Below are 26057 nucleotides of genomic sequence, written 5' to 3'. Positions count from 1 at the left end.
TGTCTTAGACACGTTTTGAAAAGGTTAAGTGTGTAAAATAATTTTTATCCCCAAAAAGTGTGCCACAGGAATTTGGTACATAGGTAAGGGTAAACTATGTATTTTGCCAAAGAAAAAAGAAGGCTGAATACATACGGAGACACTTAAAGTTGACACGATTTTTCATTTAGACACCTAAACTCAAGGGTGTTCCTATTGAGCACTTATACTACCCGAAACTTATGTCAATTAAGCACTTCTTGCTGAGTTGGCACATAAAGTGAGTTTCACCCGATATAGGCGCGTGAAGATCCCAAAAAATAGATTTTTTATTTTTTTCTTTTTTATTTCCTTCTTCTTCTCCCTAAAAAACAAAACACATCTGCCAGTTGTCTCTTCACTGCCGAAATCCGGCGATAGAAACGGCAGCCTCATCCTTTCCAAAAAACAAACGAGCCCCCCCTCTTCTTCTTCAACCCTAAGAAACCAGCTGCACCCCATCTCCTCATTTCTAGCCGTCGTCCCAACAAATCAGGCTGCTCTAAGAGATTTTCGGCCACCACACTGCCGCTAGACTTCATCGCCGGCGGCTAGCGACCCATCTCCAAGACCATAGCCGCCAGAACTCCAACCCAATCGCCTCTTCATCTTGCTCAGGTCATTATTGGTCGGAGAGAAGCAGCCGCAACCCCTTCTTTCTCTCCACCATTGATTAAAACTGAAATGAAGAAGGCTGAAATTGTTGAAATTTTGTTGCAGCGATTTGGGTATTAAGACGCGTTCTATTCCGTATTATTCCATCCGGTTTAATGATATCATCTGAGCGAGTGGAAATCATGTGGAAGAGGAAAAGCTTTTGGAGGGATTTGAGATTCTCGGGTTCAAGCAAGAAATTGTTGAAATCCTGTTGCAGAGAACTACGACTAAATGAAAATCACCATTAATGGGGTCTTTAATAAGCTTGAAGGTTTAAAATAGGTTACTTGATTTGATGAAAGTTTGGGAAATTAATATTGGGGTTGTCTTCGGGTCAGCGCGGGGAATCTTTAGCTGAAGTTATAACAAATTTGGAGGAGTTTCTCTTAAAAATTTGAATTAAAATCGTGCTTGGAACAAGAACACGCATGAAAATAATGAAGAACACCAAGACCACTGATTATTTTGTTTATCAAATAGATTTAACATAGTTTTTCCTTTTTTTTTACTCAAAATAATATATGTCCTTTTTTTATTCGTCATTCGCCACGTCAGCAGCGAGTGCAATGCACAAACTTTGTAAAATTGGCTGATTGTCAAATAAGTGCTCAATTGGAATAATTTTGGGTAGTATAAGTGATCAATAGGAACACCTTTAAGTTCGGTGTCTAAATAAAAAATTGTGTTAACTTTAAGTGTATATTCGGCAAAAAAAGAAATTTTGCTAATAGCAGCCACAGGTACAAATACTAAAGCCAAAGATACTACACCTAACAACTTCGCCCTGCAAAAGCTACTTACAACCTTTTAAGACCCGATCGAAAAATCCTCAGAAACCCACAAAACCGAAAACTATGGATTTCTCCGACAGCAACATGTGGCGTGATCTTTTACTTCAAGCAGTCCTAATTCTAGCTACAGTTTTCATGTTCCTTTTCATGTACAATATTCCCCAGAAATTCTTCTCGAAGCTTCGTCTACGAAACCGAGCCGATATGCAAGCCAAGCGCCACTTCGTTCAAGGAGCTCAGCTTCTTTCCCAAGCCAAATCATCATTCGCGAAGGATCGATCCGCCGCCGCTTCATTAGCCAAATCTGCTGAAGCCGAAGCCGACTTAGCCATCGCTTTAGACCCGAAAGATGCCGCAGCTCACATACTCAAGGCTTTAGCTCTCGATTTGCAGGGATTTAAGACGTCAGCTCTTGATTCGATTGATATCGCGCTTTCGCCGCTCGCCGTGAAGTCGCTGTCGGAGCCGGAGAAAGCGGATGCTTTGTTTAAGCGAGCCGAGTTGAGACTCGCTGTGAGTCGACGCGGACAAGTTGACTCGGTCGTTGAAGATTTGACTGAGTCAGTTCGGTTGAAGGGCGATAATGTTAAGGCTTTTTGTTTGTTGGGAGATTGTTATGAGAAAAAGGGCTTAAAGGAGGATGCCCAAGAGGTTTATGAAAAAGCCCTAAAAGTTCAGCCCAATTTTGCTCCTGCTCGAGAGGCACTTGATCGATTGAATCCGAGTCTTGAACTCTAGTTGTGTTTTACCTTGAAGTTAAGACAAAAATGCTTGTCCAACATTTTGAGAATTAGTTTATCTTTTTATTTACGTTCACCATGATTGAAATTCAGAGTTTATGTATCAGAAATACTCAGAGCAAACCAACAAGTGAACAACTAATATGATGAATAAAATATATTTTGATCATTGAGCCTGTAGGCACAAATTAAAGGTGATCAACTTAGTTCTTTATGATGCTGCAGCCTGCCTAGCTAATTAATTTTTATTAGGCAAATAGTTTTGGCAGCCTCTGTAAGATGATCATTAACATTATTTAGATTGATGACTGTAAGATGATGAGAATGGTAATTGATCTTTTTTCCATGTGCTTAAGTGGTATCTGTATTGGTGGGAGGATACATATACTTGATGGAATAGTGGAGGTGCGCACAGGTTGACACTGCCCTTTATAGAACCTTTAATTAAAAGATGATGTGAATAGTTGATTTTAGAAGTCAGGACCAAAATTCCAGCAAGGCGGCAGCATTTGTTGGACAAAGTAAGGATTGGCCTGCTTGACTTGGCACTAAAAGTCTAAAAAGGTCATTGTCATATCTTTGAAAAACTTGGCATATCTTAACGTCTAAATATAAAGGTCACTGTTATATCTTGGAAAACAGCTAATGCTCAATTACTGCTGAAGTACCTAAGGTCTATGATCATCTGGTGACTTCAAAATCTTTAATTTGGTGTTGACTCATGGCTGTAGTGCCTACATTTAACAGAGGGCAAATTTATTGACACTACTATGGCTGGGGGGTTGTGTCCTATGCTTCAGCTTCTAGGGACATGCTGGATACTGTTGTGCTTGAATTTCTTGGGTTGCGACGGAAAATTAATGGAAGAGGAAAAAAGGGCACTTTTAGAGCTGAGGGACTCCCTTAACTATCCCAATGGCTCTGCTTTAATTAATGAATGGGTTGGAGAAGACTATTGTGCATGGGCTGGTATTTTTTGTGGCAGTGATCCGAACAATGATTCACGTGTTCTTGATATTTTTCTTACCAATAAAAGACAACTTGGACTTGGAATATGGCATCCTGTTGACTCGATTCACACATCTTCAGTCTCTGTATGCATCTGGCAATGCTATTGGCAACTGGATCATGCCAGAAGGTATTCTTTTGATCAAAAAGTGCTTTCATTACCTGTATTCATGTTTCATTTGATCAAACCTACATGATGCTACAACTTATCTCCCTCAGTATGTAGTAGTATAATTTGTACAAACACTTACTGCTGTTAATATTTGTTTAACACAATGAGCACTTCCCCTTGAATCCTTAGATCTCTAAGATTTGTTGTTTTTTTAAAAGATTCTGCACCCATGGCCCTTATCTCCTTCACTTCTTCGCATGTTGGAGTATCACTTTTTAACAACTTAAACTTGCAGCATTCTGCAAATTGCACAACCTGAAGGAATTGGATCTAAGTTTCAACCCTTTAAATGGTGATGCTCTGCCTCATTTTCAAGTATGCAGCCTCGCATCTGTAGGACAGCTGTACCTTTCAGGGGTTTATCCTAGTTCCTCTTTACCACTTCTCAGAGGTTTGTTTTTTCTCCAGTTGTAGATTCTTAATCAATCGTAGATGGTGCATCAAAGTTTGTACCTTGGTTTCGTTGTAACACATTTTAATGAATTCATGTATCAGTGTGTGGACTAAAGAATATCCGGAGATTAGATCTAAGCAACAATAATCTTATAGATGATAGTATGCCACATTGCCTATTCAATGATCTTCCATACCTTGAAAGCTTTGAATTGTCCAGGAATAACCTCAAGAATTCCAATCACGTTCTATCAGGTAATTTAAGTTGGATATTTTCTGTTGTTACATGCATCTTCTTCAAATTGTCATTATCATTTTGATTTTCCTATTGTGAGAACATCTTTTAATATTAGTATTTCCATGTATAAATGGTTGCCTCCAGCTGAACAAACTGTTAATTGGTGGTAGACCCTCTCATCTGCTCTCCTCAACTGCCATCTTCTCGCTCAATTCTCTTTTGTTAAAGCATTTCTTAGTGAGTGTATGAAACACATATGAACTGACTACAATGTTGAAGTCAATGACATGATTCTCATTAACTAAATATAGCTTGTATAAATGAAATACATGTCACCAGGGAGGGAACTTATGCCATCAGATGAAGACTGCAAAGATGAACTATTTTCTTGGTTGGCTAACTCCAACCTTGACCTACTCAAATTTCTTAAACTGGACAGGAGTGAGTTATGGGACCTTCCATAAGCCTGAGAGTTTTTTCCCCGATAAAAATACATAATAAACATGGTACAAGTGAAGTTCTAGCCTGTAGGTTTTCCAATTTTCCCTAACAAACTTCATGCCAGCATAAAGTAAGGCACAAATAATTTATCCACTGCGTCGAGTTTTCAGAATTTTCCTATATATACGAAACTCGGTGTTTACTCTGACTAGTGAACTTGACAAAAAACAACCCTCATATTGCTTCATGTATTTCTTGCAGCTTTATGTAGACTGTGGAATCTCAAAAGGTTGGATTTGAGTTATAATTTTCTGGATGATGGAAGCGTACCATCCTGCCTATTTGAAAAGCACTCGCTGCTCGAAAGTTTAGATATTTCACATAATAATATCAGGGGTTCACCTGGTTTCTTTTCGGGTAATGCTGAAATTTTTAGAATTTCTTTCAATTCCTTTACTTTCTGTTCAATGATGAAATGGAATTCACTGAGCAGGCATCAGCACTAGCATGTCTTTTCTATCTATGAGACATGGTTCTCTGTCAGGTTTATGATCTTCTGATGAAGTCCTCAATAGAAATGTTCTACGCCTGGTTCTAGGATGAAAAAATCTTTGACAAAAGTTTCTACTATGCTTTCCATTTGTTGTTATAGAAATGCAGGGTAAGGTTGCGTACTGTAGACCTTTGTGGTCCGGCCCTTCCCCGGACTCTGCGCATAGCGGGAGCTTAGTGCACCGGGCTACCCTTTTTTCCATTTGTTATTCATCCATTGCTAGGGCAACTTTTGGATTTGAAAAGCCTAGTAATATTTTTTTTGTTGATAAAGAAGCCTAGTGTTATTGTTTTTCTAAATATGCTGTTCTTATTTTCCCTTGCAAAAAAACTATTTCTCGTCGATGACTCTTCCAATATTCTGTTTGAATCATCAGAATTGCAGTTATTTTCATATTCTAGCATGCCCTGAATTTAATCAACTTAATTGGGACATATTGGTCTCTAGTGTCAACACTTTTGCTTGTTGATATCATATTTTAATTTTGACAGTCTTTCACGCAAAGAGCGTTTTAATTTCTGATGTGCCTTTTTGTCTAGTGAAGTTCTGGTCTCGGACTCACAGTCTGCCCAAAAGGTAGAATCAACATTTTGCATCTTTAGTGTGACTGACAATCCTTTTTTGGTGGAGAATATCTACAAATTTTAGTTCAATTTCCTGATTCAAAAGGTTGAAGGTAAAAACCTAATTGTTGAGTTGAAAACTGACCTGCTCTTTTTTTTCTTTTTGCCCCTTTTGTCAAAAAAGAAAAAAAAAGCAAAAAAAACAATGTGATGATCAGCAATGTAATTAATCTGTCTTTTGCTCTAAAGCGGATCAAGAACATTGGACAAAGCTAATAGTTGGTGTCTTCCTTTGAATAATTATTCTGACAACTTGCTGAAATTTACTTCTGTCATGCCAGAATTTGAGCCAAAAGCTGTATATATTTTCTGCATAACAATGTTAAATTTCTGCTGGATATTAACTACTTGTTACGCTTTTCAGGAATCTGTAAACTTAGGAACCTGCAGGTGTTAAATCTCCAGGATAACCTTATCCAAGGGTGGACTTGATCCATGCTTTGGTGGAATGAGTTCCTTGGTTTCTTTAGATCTTTCCTTTAATCATTTGGAGGGGAGTGTTTCTTCTTCCATATTCAGCAACCTGACTTCACTCGAGACCCTCCTTCTTTCAGACAATCGGTCAACCTTGAATCCATTGATCTTTCAATTAACGAGTTCATAGTTGACAGTGAAACTCCATCTTGGGTCCCATCTTTTCAACTTGTATCCCTTAACCTACGAGATACTAGATTAAACCAGAAATATGGCCACGTAATTCCAACTTTCACTTCCAAACAACACAAGTTGAAGTCCCTGTCTTTGTCCTATAATGCCCTTCAAGGAAACGTTCCGTCCTGGTTGTTGTATAACAATACACTTCTTATGTTGTCTTTGAGAGGCAACCATCTGTATGGTGGAATTCCTGCATCTTTTCAGTTTCAAGCATCAAATCTTCTGATGCTTGATGTATCAGATAATTGCTTGGGCCGTACACTTCCCACTAACGTGCTCGAGTTATTTCCAGACCTACGCTATCTTAACCTGTCAAATAACGCCCTTGAAGGCATCCTTCCTTCATCTTTTGACCATCTGTCAAAGTTAGAGGTCCTGGACCTTTCTGACAACTTCCTGTGGGGAAAACTTCCTCCAACTTTAAGGCAAAATAACACTTCATTGGCACATTTAGTTCTTTCAAACAACAACTTTCATGGGGAGGTTATGCCCCAATTTTTGAATATGTCAAATCTTGCATATTTACATCTTCAAAATGATGGATTTATTGGAGTCCTCCCTGATGCTATGTTTAACCTTCCTGTTCTGAAGGTCATGGACATTAGTGGGAATTATTTGTCAGGAAATATTTCAGATTATTTTCCTCGGTTTCCACATCTGGCCATACTTCTCTTGGCAAGAAACCGATTTCATGGGACAATTCCATTGTCTTTGTGCCAGATGCAAAAGCTTCATATTTTGGACATGTCTGCAAATTTACTCTCTGGGGTTTTACCTTCTTGCCTTGTTAACATAGCCGCGTGGATAGAGGAATCTGAAGTTATACTCCATTCCTTTATGTGGTTATCACCCTCATATACTAACTACAGAGTCAAAGTTCCTTTAACAACCAAGGGCAATGCACTCTCTTACGAATGCATCCCTCTTTCTCAAATGACTACACTTGATCTATCTATGAACCGTTTTACCGGTGAAATTCCATCACAACTGGGAGAACTTGCAGCCCTTCATTCATTAAACCTTTCTCACAACATCCTATCTAGCCATATTCCAGAATCTTTCAGGAACTTAATAACTGGAGAGTTTAGATCTTTCTTATAACCAGCTAGTGGGAAAAATCCCTCGTCGGTTGGCTCAACTTGATTCCCTTTCAACTCTAAATTTGACTTTCAATCATTTATCAGGAAGAATCCCGTTCGAAAACAAATTTGTCACTTTTGCAGCATCTAGTTATAGAGGTAACAAGGAACTCTGTGGACTTCCATTGGAAAATGATTGTGTGCTCCCGAGGCCGCCTCAGCAGCATGAAGAAGAAGAAGAAGAAGAAGAAGAGGAGAAGGAAGGAATTGGTGAGAGTGACTTCTTTTTCTTCTCATGCATTGCTGTTGCTTATGTTGTGGGATTTTGGAGTGTCATTGCTCTTCTTCTTAGTAGGAATTGGCGCAGGACATATTATGCTAAGGTTGATACTTGTATTGAATTGTGCAAGGAGAAGCTTCATCTTTTCTAAATCTTCTTGATAACTTGTGTTTCTTGACATCTTTTATTGTGGGATATGAACTTTCAACTTGCTTTGATGAACACACTGTGGGATAGTTGCAGTGTTTGGTGAAGAGTTCATAAGTTTGACGAGAAGTTGACTTCGGTGTTATCAGACTCCTATTGTGGTTTAGGAACTTTGGATAGGTTCATTTAGTTTATTGAAACTAGTGTGCAAAGTTTGGTTGTGATCCGGAATATTTAAGGGTGATTCGGACGCGTTTGGCGAAGTTGGAATGCTTGAAACTTAAGAAAGAGTTCACAAGCTTGAGAAGATCGTTTCAATTCACGAACTTTGGTTAAGATTGGCAAATAATGTTTTCTTTATTAAGACTGAAACATCTTGGTAGCTAAAGGAAGATATTATCAACATTGCCAGTCGGTTAATTTAGATAATTGACATTATTTAAAAAATTGAAAGTTTCGCGTCTATTTTTAAATTCATAGACGACAATGTCTTGCAGTTGAAAACTGAAACTTAAATTTTCTGTAACCCATAGTTCAAAAGCATACTAAAATTTGTTTCGATCTTATTAAATCGTGAAAATTTTTTGTGTAGATACTTATCTGTTGGTTTTCTCCATCATACAAATTTATTTGTACTAGTTGTGCACATGTCATGTAATAAAGATAGAACAATATCATTTTTTTGGGTGTGTTTTGAAACCTTTTACTCAAAATTATTATGTCAACTAGTTTATCTCTTCTCTTGCATACATCAATCAATTAAATATGCATAGATATGTTTGTCACAACTCAAGAGAGATGCTTACAGGAACCTTAGGGGCGGTCTAGAGTAGTAATGATCATATTGTATCTGCTGATTTACTCTTTTCCTTATTTTTTGATTATCCACTGTTTATAGTAATTGATAAGACTTGTCGTATAGCCCGTTTGGCCAAGCTATAAAAATCAGCTTATTTTGAGAAGTACTTTTTTTCAAAAGTGCTTTTTTCAAAAGTACTTTTGGTGAGAAGCAGTTTGTGTTTGGCTAATTAATTTGAAAAGCATTTTTGAGCGGTAATTAGTGTTGGCCAAGTTTTTAAAAACTGCTTCTAAGTGTATTTTTCAAAAAAAAAAAGTATTTTGGAGAGAAGCTACTTTTTCTGCTTCTCCAAAACTACTTCTGTTTCTCCTCAGCACTTTTTTTTCTTCCAAAAACTTGGCCAAACACCTTAATTTTAAAAAAAAAATACTTTTGACCCCAAAAAAACGCTTTTGCTTCAAAAGAAGCTTGGCCAAATAGACTAGTAGTTTACAAGCTGTAACCTCTGTTAAAAGGAAAATGCTCAACTTCTTTACTAGTTGGCGTTTGCTTCAAAATTTTCCACAAAAGTTTCAACACTTTTTCTATCTTTTTTTGTTGTTTGTTAAAACATAATTTTGTAAAAAATAACAACATACCTAACGTATTCTCACTAGTGGAGTCTGGAAATTTTGCAAAAATATCAAAATAATTTTTTTCAAGACGAGTTTTGGAAAAGCTTCTTCATGGTCTCTGTGTCTTTTTGGGCACTTTTTCAGAAAACTGGTAAAAGTAAAATTTACTGTATATGCTTCACTGCCTCTGACAGTTGATCAATGCAAAATGAGGCCATACGTATAAGAGAGTCGTTGAAAAGGATCAAACTGTAAACTTTCTAAATTTAATATTCCAGCAGTTATAGGGGGATTTGCAGCCGTACCCTATATTTATGCCACCTTTTAACTTGTACTCTATTTTTAAAAATTATTGATTTGGTAGCCAGCTGACAAAAAATCAGTAATAATATGACAATTACACCCCTGACAAAAGATATAAAACCTGCATCACGCATTAATCGCGTGATCTGCAACCTCATTCGTGAAAAAAGATCTCTTGCTCTCTTCTCAGTAGCTTTATAAAAAATTTAGAAACTTATCCAGATTCATCTTCAGAATCACACTTGCATGAAGTTGTTTCACGTTGAAGCTGAAATTTCATGCTAATGTAACATGAAGTTGTTTCACATTGAAGCTAAAACTTCATACTAATGCATGCTGAAGTTATATATCCTGCAGTCTACAGTTTTGTCATGAGTTTTATCCGAAACTTCAGTCTAAACATGCTGAAGTTATTTAGTTCATTTGCTAAAACTTCAGACTAAACATGCTTAAGTTTTTTAGTTCATTTGCTAAAACTTCAGACTAAACATGCTTAAGTTTTTGTCTTGCAGTATGTAATTTTCTAATGATTGCTAATGTATGCTGAAGTTATTTAGTTCATTTGCTAAAACTTCATACCAAAACATGTTGAAGTTTTGTAACGCAATCTACAGTTTTATCCTGAGTTTTATCCGAAACTTCAGTCTAAACAAGCTGAAGTTTTTTAGTTCATTTGTTAAAACTTCAGCCTAACATACTTAAGTTTTTGTCATGCAGTTTGTCAATAGTCTTTTATTAAAGAAGGGTAAAATCGTCTTTTTAAAATGCTTTTAACAAAAAAAATAGGTACGGATGCAAACAAAAAAACAAAGCGGGTATAAGTTAAAATGAGGCGGCCAAATAGGGCGCTCCATGCAATTTTTACGCAGTTATAGTCCTAGTCTTTGTAAGTAGCCTGTTTGGCCAAGCTTCTTCGAATCCCAAATCATTTTTTTTCCCAAAAAAGATGCTCTTTTCTCAAAATTGAAGTGTTTGGCCAAGCTTTTAAAAAAAAAGTACTTTTGAGTAGAACCAGAAGAGTTTTGAAGAAGCAGAAAATTATATCTTCTTCCCAAAACCACTTTTGAGTAAAAAACACTTAGAAACACTTTGTAAAAGCTTGATCAAACACTAATTATTGCTCAGAAATATTTTTCATTTAATTAGTCAAACACAAATTGATTTTCACCAAAAAAAAAATTTTGGGAAAACACTTTAAAAAATATATATTTATCAAAATAAGCGGATTTTGGAAGGGTGACCAACAGGCTATAAGCCAATGAAAAGCATAACATAACCACAGTAAAAAAATATATATATATAGAAGAAAATATTTGGAAAAACGATTCAAGTCTTGTCGTAGAAGATATCAAGGGACAAACCTCACATAAAGAGAAGGGTTTTAGTTTCAAAGAATGGTAGAAAAGACCTCCGATACTTTGGTTAAAATTTTTTTGAATGGTAGAAAAGACCTCCGATACTTTGGTTAAAATTTAACTATCTGCAGCTTCAAGGTAACTTTTATCCTTATTCCATTCTATACTCACAAATGTATGAGTATGTAGACTTGTTAAGGAACAAGGTATCATGTAGTTATTTGATGATAAAATCATATGGATGTTTTTGACGTATTGAGTTTACAGAAGTAAACAAAAAAGGTGTTGTGTTAAAAAGTGAAAATGGTGAAGCTTGGAACTCAAAACCAGCATTTTTTCTTTCAAATATTATGGCAACAAGGTATCATGTAGTGATATCCAACTGTATGTCTTCTTTACAATGAGATTATTTTGGAGTACTGAATTAGAAAGCGAAAAGGGTGAAGCTTGGTACTCAAAACCAGCTCTCTTTTTTTCTCTTGCAATTTTGTGCGGAAAAAGTTGTTTGAACTTTATTATTTTTAGAAAGACTCTAGTCCTTGCTTCAAGTTTGAAACCTTTTCCTTTCCTAGGGTTTCTTTTTTATCCTTTTACATTTAATGAAATTCTAGAAGGTTAAATATTCTTGTCTTCTATGCTAATTTCATGTTTTGTTAACAAAAGATAGCTAACTTTCCCATAAAATTTGTCGTGTGATATTTATTCTTTGAGCCCATTTTGAAAATTTGATTGGTTAGTTTAGTTAAAATTTTAACACTTATTTGAATTGTTTGGGATTCCGTTTTGACGCCCTATTGCATTTGATGAAATCCTTCGTCTTATACGGTAGTCATATGTTTAATTTTATCTTTCATATTGATATGACGGGGATATTCTGCTTGAGATAGCCTTCATAATTGGGTTACCTTTTTTGCTGACATACATCTACATAATGCTTTTTCTTCCTACAACAACAACAAATCCAGCTTAATACCATACATGGGGTCTGGGGAGCGACTGGTTTTGGATTCCTATCCTGTATTTAGAATTTGGTTGTTTTCCATGATCATAAAACTTGAGATGTATTTACTACTAGGAAAAAATGCTTTTAATCTTATATTTCAAGACGCTTGGTTAGTGCACATGTTTTTGTTATTGTTTTCCTGCTTATGGGTTACTATTGTTTTAGCATATTCAGCCTTGATAAGTAACTCACCTTGAATTCATTTTATTTCTTGATCAGGTTTTTAGTTTTCCAGATTGTTACCCTTCTCAGGAAAAAAAGAAGAGGAGTTTTGAAGATTGTAACCATTTGAAACAATGTGGTTATGTATACTACTTCATGATGGGAACTGAAGATAAAACGCTGCTTTGTTACTGCCACTGGGGCAGAAAGAATAAGGTGTTACCAGATGGATCCATTTCGTATACGCGAGGTATTACTGATCAGATTATTATTAGCACAGGCATAAAGTACAATGATTTTGTGAATGCAGTTTTTGGCCGATTAGTCATTGATCCTTCAGATAAGATCTTGCATTTTACAGTGAAGTTTGATAGGTCCGAATTAATACGGCTGAGGGACCAAGAAGGTGTCGATACCCTGTTACAATTTAATGATAGTTTTGCTCATGTTTATGCATCAAGTTTGGAGGAGGAGCCTAACTCTGTACCGCCATCAGGTGGTGCCAAAAAAGTTGAACTTATTGTTTATTCTAATTCAAAACCAGATAAAACTCCTGCATGTGATGATGAAAATGATTTGGCAAGCCTTCTGAAGAAGGCACGGTCTAACCAGTCAACTGGAGACAGCAAATCTCTGAAGAAAGCATGGGCTCACCAGTCAGCTGGAGATAGTAAACCTCAGCAGAAAGAAGATGTTGGCGGTGATAATCAAAGACATGCATGTGCAGCTAGACCGTGCAGTAATTCTGTGGAAAGATTAAATCAAAATGGATTGGGCTGTCCTGAAAGGGATGTGCAAACCAACAATTTTAAAATTGGGACTGTTAATGGACAGGCCTCCAGACCGCCATCAGGGGGTGCAAAAAATATTGAACTTCTCGTTGATTCTGATTCCGAACCAGATACCATTTCTGATAGTAATCCTGCACTGGTGTATGATTATCCTGATCCTGAATTCAGTGATTTTGACAAGCACAAAGCAGAAAATCGCTTTGCAATTGACCAAATCTGGGCTTGCTATGATACGGAGGATGGTATGCCAAGATTCTATGCCCACATTAGGAAGGTATCCAGTCCTGAATTTAATGTGATTTTCAGTTGGCTCGAGGCTCATCCAGAAGATCAAGGAGGCAGAGCTTGGGTCAGGGCAGAGTTGCCTGTTGGCTGTGGGAAATTTAAACGTGGGTGTACTGATTCCACTTCTGATCGACTTACATTTTCTCATCAAGTTCAGTGCGAGATGGGCAAGAGAGGTTTGTACCCATAGGAAGTACAAGTATGAAGTTGTGGAGATTCTTTCTGATTATGTTGGAGATGTTGGTGTCCAAGTTGGTTACTTAGGTAAAGTTACTGGATTTGTTAGCCTTTTCCAGCGAACAATGCTGACTGAAGTTGGTACATTCTTTGTAAAGACAAATGAACTTTACAAGTTCTCTCATCAAATTCCCTCTTTCAAAATGACCGGAACTGAATGAGAGGGTGTACCTGCGGGATCGTTTGAACTTCATCCTTATTCTCTTCCCCTCAATCCCAATGATATTTGGTACCCGGGGAAAGGTAAGGAAGGCAGCAGGACTGCAAATTCTGAACCTGTAGAAAATCTTCTGCCTGAAGTTCCTCTTGGAACTAGAGATGAGTCCAGGAATGCAACGCCATCTCCTAAATCAAGGGACTTGAATGGCATCCATGCTACTGATGGAGAGTCTGCTAAGGTTCGAATATCTCCTAAGGAAGTGAACATCTCTAAGAAAAAGCGAACTCAGATGAGCTCTCATTCTGCCAATGACAGTCCTTCCAGTGATTTTGACGATAATTATGTTAAAAAATGCCGTCACTCAAGTCCCAGCATACCATCTCATTTGTCATGTCAAGCTGATAAAGAGTTGCACTCGCGCATACAGAGCTTTGGTCTCAGCAACTCCTTTGGAAGCTCAAAGAGTCCAATAGCTTTGTCAGCCTATGACAGTCCTTACTTTGATTTTTTTGATAAAATTGTTAAAGAAAGCCGTTACTCAAGTCACAGCTTACCAATCCATTTGTCATGTCAAATTGATAGAGAGTTGCACTCGCGCATACAGAGCTTCGGTCTCAGCAACTCCTTTGGAAGCTCAAAGAGTCCAATAGCTTTGAAAGTTTCGAGTAGATCAGGTATGGGCTCTTTTATGGTCAAAATAGTACATTGCCAAACACTTATGCTCAGATCAAGAGGATTGTTCCTTCCCCATTCAAACTGCATGCAGTCCTACTTGAAGTGAGTGCAGGGCATAAAAATGCTCCTCAGACTGTTTGTGGGATGTTCAAAGTCCAGAACGAAAGTTCGAGTCTTTGATCCTAGTATCTTCTCTCATGTGGTGAAAGCAGTCTCTAATAATAGGTTTGGGTTTGTAATCTATCCAAGAAAAGGAGAGATTTGGGCACCGTACAAGAACTGGAAAAAATCAGGTTTAGATCCAGACAAGTTGGAGTATGAGATAGTCGAGATCATTGAGAATTCAATAGACGGGATAATAGTTTCATCCATGGTGCGTGTGAATGGTTTCAAGTCAGTCTTTGCGTGTCCAGGAAAGCAAAGATCGAATTCTGTTATTCTAGAAATAAAGAAAGATGAGTTGGGGAGATTGTCTCATCAGATTCCTGCATTTCAGCTGACTGGGGAAAAAGGAGGGGTTTTGAGAGGCTGCTGGGAGCCTGATCCTGCTTCAGTACCGTGTTCTCTATGAAGTGATGCACCAGTTATAGTGTGATGGGATTAACACACTGATGGCTTTCTGTTCTCATCAGTTTCTTGCTCGATGATTAAGACGGAACACAGCTATAGGGAGGGCAACAAGTTAGCAGATGCATTAGTGCGCATGGGTCTGTAGTTTTTGGAAGTTGTTGTGTGTTATGTACCCCTCCCCCTTTTGTAATAGGCTTATACACCCAAGAATATCAAGGCTCTTAATATAGTAGGATAGTCCCTAAGTTTTTGTAAAGACTCTTATTATTATATAAAACTATACTTTTAAGCGCAAAAAAAGAAGAAAGATCAGATATGTAGACATGACAGATTCTGTCTTCTGCTTTACTCCAATGAAGGGAGTTTTTTCGCCGGAATTCATGGATGGTGTCATTATAAATCTTAGGTTACAGTAGTTAGTAGAATCCCTGCCACTGGGGCTGAACACTTTTGTCTGGTGAATGAGATGGTTGCTGGAGCATGTAGTAAGGATATTAACGGACATGTTTTTTCTTTTAGAAGGCATCTGTTGTTGTAATCTATCGTATTTTGTCAGGAGAATGGTAAACTTGTCTTGTTTTGAATAAGCTATTCGTTGATACTTACCGTGATCATTCAACTTGAGTTTGGAATTGAACGACTTCGTGACTTGGGTGATATTGAAAGTTGATGTCTTTATTCTCATTGATTTCAGTTGCAGAAAATGATAATGATTTCTCATGCAAGATTAAGAAACCAAAGAACTAAAGTATCTCTCGGTTTGTGCTGAGAAACCGAAAATTCTGAAATAAAGGCAACTTAAAGGGAAAAAAGTTGGAAGAGACCAAGTACACGGCTTGAACACATTTTCCCCCGTCTCTACGAAGGAAACATGACACTGTATAGCCGTTGTAAGAATAATAGCCGAAAAAATATATAAAATTTGTATATATATATATACATTATGTATGTTTATATATATAAATTTTATACACTTTTTCGGCTACCAGATGTAATTAGTTTCTGGCACGGGCTAAAAGCGATAATACCCCCTCTATGAACTCTATATTTGGGTCAATCAAGTCTCTTGGTGGAATTTTGAAGGTAATGGAAGAAAAATACTACACCAAAAAGGTAATGTATTCTCAAGTTTCTTGTGATGAAGTATCTGAGTTTGAAATGATTGACAAATAGATCAGTCATAGAACCAATGAAGAAAATATTGTCAACTTTGCAATGGTCCTATCTTCTTTTGCACTTAATAGATACTCCTTTTAAAAGTTCATTTGACTTGTAAAATGTTCGGAAGAACACATTAGCCTGATATCAATATTAGACACTAATACTATTTCATTTCAATGAGCGTTAAACCAAAAATAAATGATAGCCATGTTTTTTACTCTCTCTGCCTTTTTTCCCCTCTGAAAAGCTGAAATTTCAGTCAAATATGTCTTTAATATAAGAGTATAGTAGAGATAGTAAACAATCTTGCTTCAGTCCACAAGCTAGAAAGTGAGCAGAACAAGTTTATCTGTCTTGCAGAACAATCAACTGAATGTTAAAGAGTAGTAAATGTTAGTGCATTGGAATGTAGCTTGCAAGGTAACAAACAACTAGTTCACTTTGTCCTGTTTCCATATTCTTTTTTCGTTATGAGATGTTTATTTGTAGCATCAGTTCTAACCTTTCTGTTATTCACCTTGGGTTACTTTTTAGCAATATTGTCGTTATGCTGCTTCCTCTCTCATTTTTACATCTTGTTTGGATGGTTGTTATCTATCGTTTCATAATATATCGTCTAGTATTGTATTGTATTTTGATGTGTACAATAAAGTGCTATTGATGGAACGACGCTACCACACCAAATCGGTTATTCCATAAAGTGCTACTTTTCGTCTTTATTTAACGACTGATTTAACGATATGATACAATAATATAAATAACAATCAAAACAAATATCATATTTAAAATAACAATACGATACAATACAACAGGTAACAACCAAATTCACTAGCCATAAATTTGGCAATAGTTCAACTCTTACAATGATGCTCAAAAGCTCATCTATCTTCTCTGCCCCTCATTCTTTTTCGACCCTCGACTCTTGTACTAAATAAAAATGGCTGTCAACAAATTTTTCGTTGTTTATATTGGTTTCTTAAATTGGAAATATAACAATATATAGCAAAACAATAACTGTAAAGATATATGTGAATGTCACATATATAATGTAGTAGTAGTATTTTTTGGTTTAACTTTTACAATTCCTGGCAACATGACTGATTTCTTTTAGCTGTCAGAATCTGAAGTACATATATTTAGAGAAATCATACATTAACCTCAATTAATTTGGAATTGAAATGTTGTTAACTGTTTAATTGATACTAAATATAATAATAATAGCTACTTATCTCTTGGTTTTCTCCATCATACAAATTCATTGTACTATAAAAAAAAGTGAGAAACAAAAGTTAATTTACAGTTTTACCCATCAAAAACTAAGTGACCACTTTGCCCTTTAATTAAACATTATTAAAAATATTTTGTAAAAAAATATAAATACACATTCTAATAAAAAAAATATTATTACATGTATTTTAATGCATTATACGTTAGCATAGTTGAAGAGGCAGGTTTCATTGAATTTAATCAATTTATTGCTTACCAGAATGGCCGTTACTTTTTCAACCTTAATATTCCCTATGAATGGAACCTATATATTGTTTATTTGGACTCAAACACCTTAATAGGCGTTTAAAAAAAAAAAATACATATCTATATATAGCGTGCAAATTGAAGACGCTATATTTTAACGGTAACTTTTGCCGTTAAGGTATAGCGTCTTCAATTTGCACGCTATACTTGTCTGACAATTTGACTTCTGCTATAGCGTTTTCTGAACATATGCTATATATAGCGTTTTCAAATCATACGCTATATGCCTTTATAATAATACCCTCCGTCTTCTTCCTCGACAGAACCCCTTCCCCAATTTTTTAAAAAACTCTCCTCTCTTCTTCTGGTCCCCCCGCCCACTGCTCGATTTAAAAAAAAAAAAAATTGTGGGCCCCTCCCGTCACACAAAAGGCCAGTAACGTAGGTCCCACATCGTAGTAGAGCATTTCGGACTCGTGGTTTAACTCTTTCGTCTTCAGATTTTCACGCAAAACACTCACAACGTCGAAGTATTTCGATTTATTTTATGTCCAAACTTGTATAATAATGTATATCACTGCTTATTGAATGTGTTTCCATGTCCTTTTGTGTATTATTTGGAAAACTAATATGTTATATTTATCCGGACTTAGATATTAGTGTTCTAAAAAAATGTAAAATTGAGATTTAATTTTTTATGTTAATATCCGTATTTAGATATTAGTATTTCCATGTCATTTTGTGTTTTATTTGCGAAACTAGTATTGTTGTAGCTATTTTTGTTAATGTTATGTGATTAAAATGTATATGTTGTTTATATTTACTTTATTTATTAGCGTAGCAAAATGTAGAAACTTTTAGCGCAGTAAACTGTATAGTATTTTAGCGTAGAATCCTTGTATTTTAAGTATTTCTTAGAATGGTAGATGAAAATATATACTTTGTATAATTTTAGAATTTAAATTATAAAACAAACACTCAAAAAATTGAATTTGACACACAAAATATTCATGATAGTTTGGTGCTATCGGGCCTAAAATATCGAGCCTGGAACCCAATTGTTATATATACTTTGTAAAATTAAATAATTAAAAATATAGAATTTAAATTATAAAACAAACACAGGCAGACAAAATTATCAAAAAATTGAATTTGACACACATAAATATTTATGATAGTTTGGTGTTATTGGGCCTCAAATATCGAGCATGGAACCCAATTGTTATATGTACTTTGTAAAATTAAATAATTAAAAATTTAGAATTTAAATTATTAAACAAACACAGACAGACAAAATTATCAAAAAATTGAATTTGACACACATAAATATTCATGATAGTTTGGTGCTACTAGGCCTCAAATATCGAGCCTGAAACCCAAATTGTTATATATACTTTGTAAAATTAAATAATTAACATACAATTAATGTTGTTTAATTTACAGTTGATGACATGAACGCGACTATACATCCCGGCCCTTACTCTCGTGAGCTATTAGTGCTTCAGGGCGATCATAGGTCCGCCCATATATGGGAGGGAGAGTTACATTCCCAGACTCCCGCGCTAGGAGAGTGGACGACCTGTGGGATTTTCTTCTTGACAGAGTTCTCCACGAGCGTGTAGTCCATCGCCTCCAGGCCACGGGATTCTATAGGATTATTGAGATCGGTCAGATACAGATTGACTGGGCGTTGATCACGACATTGATTGAGCGGTGGCGACCGGAGACACATACTTTTCATTTGCCCATTGGCGAGGCTACCGTCACGCTGTAGGACGTTGAGGTTTTATATGGCCTGCCCGCTGATGGCATGGCCGTTTCACTGCCTATTGCTATGAGATATATGTCGTGTGATCGTTATTTGGACATGCTGCAGCAGCTCACGGGTTTCAGGCCACAGGACGAGGCTGCATCGTCGGGTGCTAGTCGGTTGACTTTGACCCCTATTAGACAGCACCTGGAGCTACTCCACCCCGATATCACCGACGATACAGAGGAGGAGCATATCACCCAGTATACTAGGTTGTTGTTGCTTCTTCTATTTGGAGGGGTCTTGTTCCTGAATACTTCGGGAAACCTAGTCAGCCTTAGATTTTTGCATCATCTTCAGATGCTAGATAAGTTACCCTATTACAGCTGGGGTGGTGTTGTTCTCGGCTACAAGTATAGGCAGATGTGTCGGGCGAGCATGGGCACTCAGAGAGATGTTTGTGGTTTTATGCCGCTTCTACAGGTGACAACATATTCAAATAAAGTGTTCATCAGTTCCAACTCTACCTACTTAGACTTTATCGTAAACATTACGTCAACTTTGTATGTTAGGTTTGGGCATGGAAGCGGTTCTTGCAGTTTCAGCCACCGCGACCACAATTACCTCCTACTATAGCACCTTTGTTTCTCCCTCTAGCCAGGAGGTGGGTTCTCCAACGTAGACTTACACGAGAGTATGATGCTCATCATAATCTCCCCCTCTGCAGGGATGTGTTGGATCTGCTGGAGGGTGCACAGGTAAATATGTACCTAAAATTACCTTGTGTAGATTAAATTAGTGTTGCGCATACTCACGTTTCATGTTCTTATTTGATAGTTCATCTGGACGCCATACAACGAGGATTTGATAGCTTCCCTGCCACCTTATTGCTCGGCCGGCCAATTTATTTGGAGCACTTCTGCCCCACTCATATGCCTCAATATTGTGGAGCATCATGCCTCGGAGCGGGTACTTCGGCAGTTTGGCCGCCCGCAGTATATACCGAGGGGGCCTATATGGGAGCCTACGCATTATTAGAGGGATGACTGTAGCCGGGCGGACGACGCATTTATGGCATGGTTATCCGGGCAGATCCAGAGTTGGGACGTTCGAGAGCAGATGATTACGCCCCCACCTACTTGGGACTAGGAGGTGGATATTCAGAGGTATATGTCCTGGTACCGACACATCACCCGAATTTTTATCGGGAACCCTGTTCATCAGGCTGGCGGTCGGTACGTTCCATACGCCGGGCGACACGAGGCCCTGGTATGCTTTCTATTATTATTCATTATATAACAATATTTTAGTGCAATATACGTAGTTTATATTTTGTACGTTGTGGAGGCTATTGGACTACACACAGTCTACCAGATGGCACTGCAGATGCCGGATTATGTCGGCGATCCTGCGATAGTCTTGCAGGATTATAGCCGTCGATTTGCAAAGTTGGCTGCCTGGACACTGCAGCGAGCCCGGGAGGATCAGCGTTTGGCACACATGCCTGATTATGTGGAGCCAGATCTGTACGAGCGAGGCCCTGGTGTGGCACGAGGTGGTGGTGCTCGACGAGGCGGAGGTGCCCGACGAGGTGGTGGTGCCCGACAGAACCCCTTCCTGGTGGACTGCTGTAATGCACTCTTTGATTTTATACCTTATGGACGCTTCGATGTGTGGAATAAGAACAAGAGAAATCAAGTCAATATCCAAGTTGAAATGATTCCCGTTGAATGTGTCCATTTCGCATGTGTGGGTGGGAATGTATTTACCCACTTTCCACAGACCCGACTTCTTCCTCATCGCACGCAACATCCAATGACATGGCCAAAACCACCTGCGACAAACAACCTTGTATACAACCGGACTTGACTCCCATACCGTCATCTCACGACACTCTTTTACGTTGTGCATTTTACAAGCCCTGCTTAGGCGCGTTTTATCAGGAAAAAGCATGCCCCCTTGCCAGCACCGTTGGTCTAGACTCGTCCCACATTGCTGTCCGAATTTCATCAAAATTCCTTGTGAGAGCTTCCACATCCGGTATGTTTGGCAAGTTATCAAGGTAAGGAACCTCCCTTGAATGAAACGACACTTGGGACTCATACACTCTTCGTCTAGGGGGGGGGGGGTGGAGCATACTCTCTCGTCAAATCAGGTCATTCCTTCTCATCCTTCTCATCACCATCCTCACGAGCAAAGGGTGTCTCGTCTCCAGATTCATCAGCATTGTTGTCGTAATCACTGTTCTCTTCCTCACTCTGTGCATCTGCCAGATCCCGATTTAATACGTCGTCTTCGGGAAATTGGGTGAGTACATTTGCTTCAACTTGCTCGTTTTTACAGCACAATCAACAAATTAATAAGATGTTGAATTTAAAAAATACTTTCCAAATAGCCGTATCACTTCACTTACAAGTCGTAATGTGATGAAATTCCATGATGGACATTTTCATGTAGGTGATGGCTCCCGGATGGACCACCATGATCCAACACACCAAAACTATGCTCGGGTTCATAATTTGTAAAATTCATATCCGGCCTGTCCCCCTGTTAAATATATGAGCGTTAATACAAATTGAATACAGCAAAAATGTATATCGTAACACAAAAGAAAATTGAAGCTTACCACTCCTCTTTTGAATTATGTAAAGCAGGCGGGGATAAGTTTAAATCGAGGAAAACTCTTTCATCCGGAACCTGTCCAGCGAAAACTCCTCCAGAATAGCCAGCCGATGACTGGGGGTTATCCGGAACCTGTCCAGCCACCTCATTGTTTGGAACGTATTCGACCTTGACGTACATATCCAATATATTTATTACAAGATATTCCCGGTATTCATCCGGAGTCCTCAGAAAATCCCTCAAAGTTTCATCATCGTAGATGTTTAACTCCGAGTAAAAAGCAGCCCCTTGCGGAGTGACGGAATACAGATATCTTCCGGTTACTTTAGGTCTCACTGAACGTTTCCTCACACCCATTCTTTTACGTAACAACGATACCAATTTATCGTACTCCATTGTAAGCGGTAATTTAACATGATCCTGTGGAGGTAAACTATACCTCACAGAGTTATTCTCCGTCACAACCTCACCCCCCCCCCCCCCCCAATATAATGAAACTCTTATCCTACGCTCTTCAGACATTACGAAAAAGTGCTTCAGAATTTAACAACAAGAAAATATTGCAGAGAGTTAGAATTGTATGTGAACGAATTTTCCTAAGGTTCTAACTGCTTTATATAGGAAATGGCTAGCCCGGGACATTGAATTTTTTTGCCGTATAGCGTCTTCTAAACACACGCTATATATTTAAATTATTGTGTCTGTCAGTTCACTTATTGGTGGGTCCATATTCAGTGCATATCGTTTTCTTTTTGCGCGCTATATATAGCGTTTGAATTGAACAAGCTATCTTAACGGCAGACGTTACCGTTAAAGTATAGCGTGTTCAATTTGCACGCTGTATATAGAAATGTATTTTTTTTTTTTAAATACCTATTAAGGTGTTTTGAGTCCAAATAAACACTATATAGGTTCCGGACTCGGAAAAAGAATCTGTAGAGTATTCAACAATTACCGAAATTATATATACATACCATAAATGGAGAATTCTATTAAATAAAATCCTAATTTCCCAGCTCTTTCCCTTTAATTTTCGTATTCAGTGAGGTCTTCTTTGTTTTATCCTTAAAATAAAATGGCGATGGTGGGTGATGGCATTGGATTTCTCTTTACGAGAAATCTGAAGTAAAAGTTGTCCTCCGACACGTACGTGGTACGATCTATCATCTGTTTGCTTTATTGAACTTCTCCAATAAAGGAACGCTAGAAATATAGAGCAAGGACCAAGATAAACTTGAGTGCAAATACATGCTTCTTTTCTGGTCATGTTTATCCTCTTACCAATTAGTCTTCCTCTTTCATGTTGCTTTTTATTAATTTGGTTTCTATCATGCATAGTAGCATTGGAGTCATACAACATTGAAGAAAATAAAAAGGGAATTTTAATAATAAGAAAAGTTATCAAGAAATATATGGTTTAAGGAAAAGAAATCTAAAACGTGATTCTATTGTAGTACCTTTGTTTGGCTATTTAAACGTTGGAAGTTGCAACAACTGATTTGTCTTTATTTCATTGAGAAGTTTTATTTTGTGTCTCATACAACTGACATTAGTTGTATGAGACTCTTTTTTGTTTCACAAAATTGTGGACCCCAATCTTACACTGCTGGGTCCACAAAAATCTGAATCCACAAAATTATGAGACAAAAAGTTGCCTTGTATGAGACACAAAATAAAATTTTCCTTATTTCATTATCTTGGTATTTATGTGCTAATTTATTCTTCCAGGAAGGGCGACAGTAGCATTTTCGCTCCTGCATATCAAATGCTCTGCAGAAATCCGATGTACCCATTATCATTTGTCCATGGAGGTTTATAATTGCCCCCCCTTTAAATATTTTTTCTTTTTTAGATTAATTAATGTTGGATTTAATTAAATACAGTTTTATCTTTTGTTTTTTCCCCGCTATTTTTTGAATCATCTCTTTATCTCTTATCTCAAACCCGAAAAATTAAAATTTGATAATTGTATTGGGGAAAATTGTATTTATATATATATGGTGACATGTCATGACACGTAGACTGGTCAAACAGTCAAGTAATTAAGGTTGGTTAACAGATACGAGCAACAACAGATACGAACAAGTTAAATGGAGAAGGCACGAGCAGTCATACAAGTAATTCAACGCTCGTACCTATTCAAGACATTTAAAGGTCAAAGATCGTGAAGAGTCAAAGGAATGAATCTGACGGTAAAAAAAGCCCAGATACAGCATTTAATGAGTATTAAATACTGGAAACGTTAGAGAATATGTATTTAACGTATATGATTGCATAACGTAACATTTAAAGTCATTAATTGTCCATAATTGTCTTATTATGACAAAGGTAAAGCCTGTATTCCCAAGATGGCTATAAAAGGGAAAGTCACAAACAACTGTAAGGAGGAAAAAAAACACTATTGGAATATACTTTGATTTACTTGCTTTCTGATCATATTTCTCACAAATTTCTTTCTTTATATACTCTTATCCAATTATCAGTAACCCATGTTCTTCTAAATTCAAGCTTTGACCTAAAATCTAATTTTTGGTTAAACAAATTGGTGTCGTTACCGGGAATCTGATAATCAATTATATCTCAGCTTGATTTTCTTTGTGGAATCAACTATGTCGAACAACAATGACAATATCCAAGGAAACCCAATCAATCAGCAAAATCAGGGAGATCCGCAAAATGATCAAACACCACGAGATTCACCACGACAATCTCGTGAAGGCACTCCTGAAGGATCTCACACAGAAGAACGAGGTCAATTTGAAAATGCTGAAGCTATGGATGATGCCTTACAAAAACTTATCGCTACTCAGGTCAATAAAGCTTTACAAGCTTTTGTTAGTCAATTACCTGCTGCTCCACCCACACCTACTCCAAATAACAATACTTTGGAGAACCCTCGTTCTGGACTGGTTAATTCAGGCAGCGGTGGAACCCCCGGTGAAACACAGGAGGGAGACCCAGGTAATCCGGTAAATTCTGATTTGCAAAATCTAGTACTAACATTGCAGAAAAAGCTTAGGGAGCAAAACTACCGCATAGAATAAATACCCTGAGTATCACCCGTGATCAAGGGGGTAGATATAGATAAATATTCTCAACAGCCATGGAAGCCAAGTGTCGCCCGTCTCTCAATTCTAAAGAAGTTCAAGATGCCCGATATTCCAAAGTATGAAGGGACAACAGACCCACGAGATCATGTTACTGCATTTACAACAGGAGTCAAGAGCAATGATTTGACTAAGCAGGAGATTGAATCAGTGTTGGTCAAAAAATTCGGTAAAACACTCATTAAAGGGGCACCAACATGGTATTCTCTCTTACCTGAAAAATCTATAAATTCTTTTGCTGAGCTTGCAGATTTATTTATCAAAGCACACTCGAGAGCTCAAAAAGTTGAAAACAGAATGGAGGACATCTTCAAAATCAAGCAAGGAGATTCAGAGCTACTAAGAGAATTCGTGGATAGATTTCAACGGGAAAGAATGACATTGCCACGAGTACCTGACAATTGGGCAGCCATAGCCTTCACCAGCAATTTGAATGAGAAGAGTTCAGAAGCCACGAGGCGACTCAAGGAAAGCCTTCGAGAATTCCCAGCAACAACGTGGAATGATAGCTACAATAGATACAGTACAAAGATGAGGATTGAAGAAGACATTATTTTACGACATAAAACAGAAGAAAAAGTAAGCTCAAGGCGTGTGGAAAATGAAAAGAGATCCGGTAAAAACAGGTACGAGCCTTACATGGGACCTGCGGGAAAGGACTCACGGTTAAGGCAAGATAATCAAAGGTACGATCACAAACCTAGAAACAGGGAATCAGGCTCCTCATCAAGGTTCGAAAACGATCAGAATACACGTGGGTCACGAGACGATGATGGATGTCTAAAAGCAAGGTTCGGGGGTTACAATTTTAATGTAAGCACTTCTGAACTCGTAGCTGTTTTAAGAAGAATGGGAGATAAGGTACGATGGCCAAAGGAGATGAGATCAAATCCAAACAGACGAAACCCTGATCATTGGTGTGAATTTCACAACGACCACGAGCATAAAACAGCAGATTGCAGATATTTGCAAAGAGAAGTTGATCACTTGCTAAAACAGGGGTATCTCACTGAGTTATTCAGTGAAAAAGGTAAACAAGTATATATGAAGAACAGACAGGAGCCTCCGAAACCACCCTCGCCTAAAAGAACCGTCAATGTTATAAGTGGGGGTGAAGATATCAATGGTGTCTCATATACCGCAGCTAATAAGACTTCCAAAATAACAATCACTCATGGGAAGCGGTTGCGACATGT

At 37.5% G+C, this 26057-nt stretch overlaps 3 protein-coding genes across 6 annotated transcripts; all 3 read left to right on the top strand.

Moving 5' to 3' along the window:
* Positions 1–1391: 1391 nt before the first annotated feature.
* Positions 1392–8360, top strand: LOC109214387 (putative leucine-rich repeat receptor-like serine/threonine-protein kinase At2g24130). Of its 4 annotated transcripts, none has more exons than XM_019378299.1 (5): positions 1395–3344; positions 3622–3777; positions 3882–4034; positions 4720–4875; positions 5999–8360. In XM_019378299.1, exon 5 carries the CDS (start codon positions 6439–6441, stop codon positions 7387–7389), a length of 951 nt encoding a protein of 316 aa, XP_019233844.1. In that variant the 5' UTR covers positions 1395–3344; positions 3622–3777; positions 3882–4034; positions 4720–4875; positions 5999–6438; the 3' UTR covers positions 7390–8360. The 4 variants fall into 4 exon arrangements, with proteins under 4 accessions (XP_019233843.1, XP_019233844.1, XP_019233846.1 ...); XM_019378301.1 differs by having other exon boundaries at positions 1399–3344; XM_019378298.1 differs by having other exon boundaries at positions 1392–3344; positions 4720–8360.
* On the top strand, positions 1530–2204 carry LOC109214385. The gene has a single exon (XM_019378296.1). It carries the CDS (start codon positions 1530–1532, stop codon positions 2202–2204), a length of 675 nt encoding a protein of 224 aa, XP_019233841.1.
* Positions 7560–14749, top strand: LOC109214384. The gene is made up of 5 exons (XM_019378295.1): positions 7560–7637; positions 12088–13063; positions 13128–13420; positions 13508–14177; positions 14391–14749. Exons 1-5 carry the CDS (start codon positions 7560–7562, stop codon positions 14747–14749), a joined length of 2376 nt encoding a protein of 791 aa, XP_019233840.1.
* Positions 14750–26057: the final 11308 nt, after the last annotated feature.

Source organism: Nicotiana attenuata, unplaced genomic scaffold, assembly GCF_001879085.1.
Source record: "Nicotiana attenuata strain UT unplaced genomic scaffold, NIATTr2, whole genome shotgun sequence".
NCBI classification, from domain to species: Eukaryota; Viridiplantae; Streptophyta; class Magnoliopsida; order Solanales; family Solanaceae; genus Nicotiana; species Nicotiana attenuata.
The sequence above is the reverse complement of the archived record's forward strand: the minus strand, read 5'-3'. Positions and strand labels throughout refer to the sequence as shown.

Coding starts and splice junctions, on each gene's coding strand:
- LOC109214387 (XM_019378298.1), top strand. CDS start 6,439: ATGTTGTCTTTGAGAGGCAACCATCTGTATGGTGGAATTCCTGCATCT.
- LOC109214385 (XM_019378296.1), top strand. CDS start 1,530: ATGGATTTCTCCGACAGCAACATGTGGCGTGATCTTTTACTTCAAGCA.
- LOC109214384 (XM_019378295.1), top strand. CDS start 7,560: ATGATTGTGTGCTCCCGAGGCCGCCTCAGCAGCATGAAGAAGAAGAAG. Junction 13,064..13,127: donor TTGCTATGATACGGAGGATG/GTATGCCAAGAT, acceptor TGTGATTTTCAG/TTGGCTCGAGGCTCATCCAG. Junction 14,178..14,390: donor GAAAGTTTCGAGTAGATCAG/GTATGGGCTCTT, acceptor TGGTGAAAGCAG/TCTCTAATAATAGGTTTGGG.